The sequence below is a fragment of the Anabrus simplex genome, chromosome 12 (assembly GCF_040414725.1).
Source record: "Anabrus simplex isolate iqAnaSimp1 chromosome 12, ASM4041472v1, whole genome shotgun sequence".
NCBI lineage: Eukaryota > Metazoa > Arthropoda > Insecta > Orthoptera > Tettigoniidae > Anabrus > Anabrus simplex.
In genome coordinates, this window is record NC_090276.1 from 73,197,804 (window position 1) to 73,203,803 (window position 6,000).

Consider the following 6,000-nt stretch of genomic DNA (forward strand, 5'->3'; position numbering starts at 1 on the left):
TACAGTGCTTCTTCAAATTACCGCAATGACAGGACGTCAACACCAAGATCCGTAAGTATGCCGTAGCCGTCCTTTCGTAGGATGCAGTTTCTTGAAAAACGCGTGATCGAGGATTTGGCGTTGATGGGACTGAAATTTCTGGACGGTTGATCCAGGAAATCGTTTCTTCGAGGAACGGATAATGCGGGAGTTTTACAATGTGATTTAATTGGGATGCTCGCGGGACCACGTAATTTGAACGAATAATACGGGAAAACGTAGTTTCCGGGAACGTATAATCGAGCTTCTACTGTATCTCTGCTGGGTTTGAACTCGCTATCTTGGAAGTCAGAGCGACACCTTACCACTGATCCACAGAGGGAGCTAAAGTGGTCACATGCCAAGTGACAGTTCAGTAGAAAATAATGACAACGATCATTGATAGGTCAAGCAAAGAAGTATTATTAAACCAACACAAGGGAAATTAATTGAAGGATTTTGTAAGTTTTGTATTGTATGTTATGACTTAAAATCATTTTTTAAATGTTTTTTTTTTTTTTTTTAAATATTGTTGATTTAATTACTCAGTTTTGTAGATCTAGAGAAAGCATATGACAGGGTACCGAGGGAAAAGATGTTCGCCATACTGGGGGACTATGGAATTAAAGGTAGATTATTAAAAGCAATCAAAGGCATTTATGTTGACAACTGGGCTTCAGTGAGAATTGATGGCAGAATGAGTTCTTGGTTCAGGGTACTTACAGGGGTTAGACAAGGCTGTAATCTTTCACCTTTGCTGTTTGTAGTTTACATGGATCATCTGCTGAAAGGTATAAAATGGCAGGGAGGGATTCAATTAGGTGGAAATGTAGTAAGGAGTCTGGCCTATGCTGACGACTTGGTCTTAATGGCAGATTGTGCCGAAAGCCTACAGTCTAATATCATGGAACTTGAAAATAGGTGCAATGAGTATGGTATGAAAATTAGCCTCTCGAAGACTAAATTGATGTCAGTAGGTAAGAAATTCAACAGAATTGAATGTCAGATTGGTGATACAAAGCTAGAACAGGTCGATAATTTCAAGTATTTAGGTTGTATGTTCTCCCAGGATGGTAATATAGTAAGTGAGATTGAATCAAGGTGCCGTAAAGCTAATGCAGTGAGCTCGCAGCTGCGATCGACTGTATTCTGTAAGAAGGAAGTCAGCTCCCAGACGAAACTATCTTTACATCGGTCTGTTTTCAGACCAACTTTGCTTTACGGGAGCGAAAGCTGGGTGGACTCAGGATATCTTATTCATAAGTTAGAAGTAACAGACATGAAAGTAGCAAGAATGATTGCTGGTACAAACAGGTGGGAACAGTGGCAGGAGGGCACTCGGAATGAAGAAATAAAGGCTAATTTAGGAATGAACTCGATGGATGAAGCTGTGCGCATAAACCGGCTTCGGTGGTGGGGTCATGTGAGGCGAATGGAGGAGGATAGGTTACCTAGGAGAATAATGGACTCTGCTATGGTGGGTAAGAGAAGTAGAGGTATACCAAGACGACGATGGTTAGACTCTGTTTCTAACGATTTAAAGATAAGAGGTATAGAACTAAATGAGGCCACAACACTAGTTGCAAATCGAGGATTGTGGCGACGTTTAGTAAATTCACAGAGGCTTGCAGACTGAACGCTGAAAGGCATAACAGTCTATAATGATAATGTATGTAATGTATGTATGTAATTACTCAGTTCTTGTAAGAAATTCTGCAGCAAAAGACTTTAGATGGAACAGACAGCTGAAGGTATGACCACCTATCTTTTGACTGTTTGGTTATATTTTGGAAGAGCATTTTGTGTAATTTGCCAGCAAGTTTTAAGATTATTCTAAGATTAATGAAACATGCATAAAGAAATGTTCTTGTATGTATTTCAGTGTAAGGTCGTAGTACAGTGGCTATGTGGATTTAAATTTTGTTGTACTTTCTACTTCATGTTACTGCACATTGTTATGTGCTTGTGTGTTTCCATTGCCTGATTGGAATGTTTTTTTTTGTTTTTTTTACAGGAGGACTGAACTTTTCCTGTAAACTGTGCACTTAAGGGTGAAGCAAGATGTGCAAGGAATATGTAATATTAGAAAAGTTTGATAGTGCAATCCTGGTGAAATTGTTTCATTGGCATTACTTTGTGTCAATCTACATTATTAGTATTTTCCATACTGCTGATATTTTCTGTGATGCTGGACTACTTCCTGGCCACATGTTCTAACATTCCTATTTCTAGCAAGTTTCTTCTCAAACTTGTCAATATTTAATCTGTTCTGGAATAAGCTGTTAGCATGTTTTTTGGAAATATTGAACTTTTAATGGGGAAAGTTTAATGTTGAGATGCTAACTTACATTGTCCTGTTACAATTTCATTTTTTTTAATTTGTTGAAGAATTAATTTCTTGGAAATAAATTGTATCTACTAGTAGATACGTGCATTGAAAATGGGGCTACTTATCAACCAAAAGAGTTATGGTATTTAACTTAAAATTTTTAGGTTTTAAAAATCGTTGTGTACTTTTTCATATTAATACACAAAGCTTATATTTTTGTTTGGATCTACATCTTTGGACTCTGAAATTGACTGGGTCCAAAATGAATGTTGCTGTTTTGTGGTATAGGGCAGCATATTTGAGGCTCTATTTCAATAGTTAATTTTCTTCAGCATTGTCTTTTTTCTTTTCCCCTTATCTTCCCACATTGTGTAAAGTCAGCAGAGCAGCCACACTCAGTTTCTGACTTGGCAGCAGATTTAAGACCAGACGTCCTTCTGGCTGCCACATACTTGTCCTAGTGAAAATCTTGCCCAAAATCACTAGGAATGGAACCGCGGCGTCTCCGATTAGGAGTCTTGTCTTTGCCCAGTTTATTTTCTTCTATATAATTTTAAGAAACAAACATTAAATCAGAAACCTGCATTAATTAAATGTAAAAATGAAACAAATATTTGCAAAATTGTTGATGAATAAGTAGAACTCAACAGACATCATTAAGGAAACTGCTTTAGAAAGAACAGAAACACATATACGGTACTGTCCCTATTTGATGAGATAGAACGGAGTGGAGGTGAAGATTATAACTAGGGGAAAGGCAAGATTTAAAACATTAGAACAAAAGTAGGAATATGCAGGTGTGTATTAATTCCTTGTTCCATTTCCCTACAGGGTCGAGAATGTCTTACAACAAAATGGCAGTTGGCAGATACAACTCTCATTCGAACATTTGACTAAATTATCTCACAAGTTGGTACATAATATTGTGCACTGAAAGAGGAATAAAGGCATATTAATGCAATTTCTATATTGGGTTTGTTCATTCATTTTAATTTATTGTTAGGAAAGGAATTAAACAAGAAAATATACTAGCTCAGGTAGTGTTACTTGCAGCAATCAAATTAACATGTTATCTTTACTAGTCATTTACTTTAGAAACTTTCTGAAGTTGCAAATTAAGTGACGACATATTTAAATTGAATGTGTCCGGCTCCATGGCTAAATGGTCAGCGGGGTGGCCTTGGTCACAAGGGTCCTCGGTTCGATTCCCGGCATGGTCGGGAATGTTAACCATCATTGGTTAATTTCTCTGGCACGGGGCCTGGGTGTATGTGTCATCTTCATCATCATTTCATCCTCATCACGATGCACAGGTCGCTTACGGGCGTCAAATCAAAAGACCTGCACCTGGCGAGCTGAACTTGTCTTTGGACACTCCCGGCACTAAAAGCCATATGCCATTTAATTTAAACTGAATGTCAACGTATTTACTCAGATAATTTCTTCAGTGTCCAGTTCCACGGTTAAATGCCGGCCTTTGATCCAAGGAGTCCCGGGTTCGATTCCTGGTCGCGTCCTCATAGAATGCTAGCAGCCATCATGTAATGATTTTCCTTAATTTGCATTTTCCTTGTCAGACTTGGTGTTGAAAGTGGTTTTCCGTGGTTTCCCATTTTCACACCAGGCAAATGCTGGGGCTGTACCTTAATTAAGGCCACGGCCGCTTCCTTCCAACTCCTAGGCCTTTCCTATCCCATCGTCGCCATAAGACCTATCTGTGTCGGTGCGACGTAAAGCCCCTAGCAAAAAAAAAAAAGACTTGCTGTATCGTGGATATTAAACCACTATCAGAGGTTCCGCACCCAGTATAATCTTCTCTGTTCATGTCTACCTTTCTCCTCTATCTTGCCTTCGATGATCAGTTTTTTCAGCCTGTGGTTACTGTCATATTTCGGAAGATGTGTGAAATGGGCTGCTTTCCTCTTTGCATGCAAAAACAATAGAAAAATTAGTACTTGGGTGTAATTCAATAGTTTTGAGCCAGTAGTTGCCATATTAGTAGCATATTGCTTGTGCTAAACCATCTTCGTTTTATCCTGTTGGGCAGGCGCGGCTCGAAAATACAATCTGCAGAGGTGCTGAACCACCAGAATGAAAGATACAATATACAGCGATTAGCGATCCCATCCTTCATATTGAGATTTGATATTGAGCCAAAGATCTATACCCATTCAGATACTGGTGATCTGGCAACCTTGTTGGGATCTGTGAACAACAGAACATCAGATTGAAAGCACGAGAGAGTGCACTTAACTACAGCTTTCTCCAGTAGGTAGCTAAGAGTCTCCCATAAGGTTATCTATGAACTGCGTACCGTGTAACACGCCTATTCACACGTCGTGGAGGCTATGCCGCTGAGACTGTAGAGTTAGTAAATAATACACTAGGGCACCACCGTCTGCGAGAGAATCATTGTGCGAGCAGAGCATGTTGAAATCTCAGTCAGCTGTTTGGCTGGAAGCTCCCGCCACTGTACTTATCAGTAAAAATAGAGAACTTTGAGAACTGTGCGGATATTAATATGGTTTAAAATTTTTGTATGTCAGCATTCTCAGATACTACAGTATAGTTGTGATGGTTCTATTCAGTAGAAAGAAATCCCAAATAGCTTAAATACAGGAGAAATGCATGATAAAAGAGGATGGTTTTGAATAAGTAACTCAAAATCAATTTACTGTTCTTGTTTAGTCTTCAAACGTTTAAGATTGGGGCACAAGTATATTTCTGTACCTTTTGTGTAAATGGCTAGGACTTAAGCATAATTCTATCCAACGACATTCTCTTTCATACAAAGATAATTAGTTCTAAGCCTACAAGTAATCATGAATATGTTTCTCCTTAATGGTACAGTTCTTCTGAGTTATGTACCGTAAACTGGAGTGGATAGGGACAGATTTTATTTATTTTTAAAACAATAAATCCAGAAATAAGAGTTGCAATAAACTTTCTGCTCTTTAAAGTGAAAGATTATGACACATGCTATCTTTTGAACCTAGTATCATCCACATAGTGTTTCAAAATTTTTAATAATTTGCCACTAAAATGTGTCCCTATTCACCCCGAGGATGGGGTCATTCGAGACGGGACACAGATAAATGTAAGAAAATACAGTACAAAACCCATTAAATGATACAGTACACAATCATTACTTAAAACTATGTCTGCCTCGTCTAACAGTTGGTTCCTTCATAATTTGAACCACTTGATCTTGGTCAAATTCATACAAATCTTCCACATTTGGAAAGACAAATGTTTTCATCCTTGGAGGTTTGTCTCAAGAACGATGATTCATAAGTCACTCCTTCATGCACATCAAAAGTAATTTTCCCAATAAAACATTTCATATCTCTCTTAACGCTCTCATATTTCACTTTCACCCACTGACCAACATGTAATGCCTGTGCTCCAGTTTCTTCAGACTGTTGATCAGGGATTGTGGTTGTGATAGCTTCTGTCTGTCCAGTGTTGTGATCATGATCGCTATCACCGTTACCATCACTGTGTTCTTCCGCTTCTTCCATTGACTCTAAGTCATGTGTACAGATACTTCTGCCAGGTAGTACATTCAGTTTCCTTTTCCTGCCAGGTTTGTGTAGGCTGTCATTACCACCTCACCTTTGTTTCTTTAGGAACTCTGTTAGGCTGTCATTGAC

General features: G+C 38.5%; 1 protein-coding gene across 1 annotated transcript in view; it reads left to right on the forward strand.

Annotated features, from left to right (window-relative positions):
* Hmt4-20 (Histone methyltransferase 4-20) overlaps nt 1–3,713 on the forward strand; it is a 68,247-nt gene extending 64,534 nt beyond the window's left edge. The window contains exon 9 of the mRNA XM_067156070.2: nt 2,033–3,713. Within this exon, the coding sequence (XP_067012171.2) occupies nt 2,033–2,054 (22 nt within the window). The 3' untranslated portion in view covers nt 2,055–3,713. The remainder of the gene's footprint in view (nt 1–2,032) is intronic.
* The last annotated feature ends 2,287 nt before the right edge of the window (nt 3,714–6,000 follow it).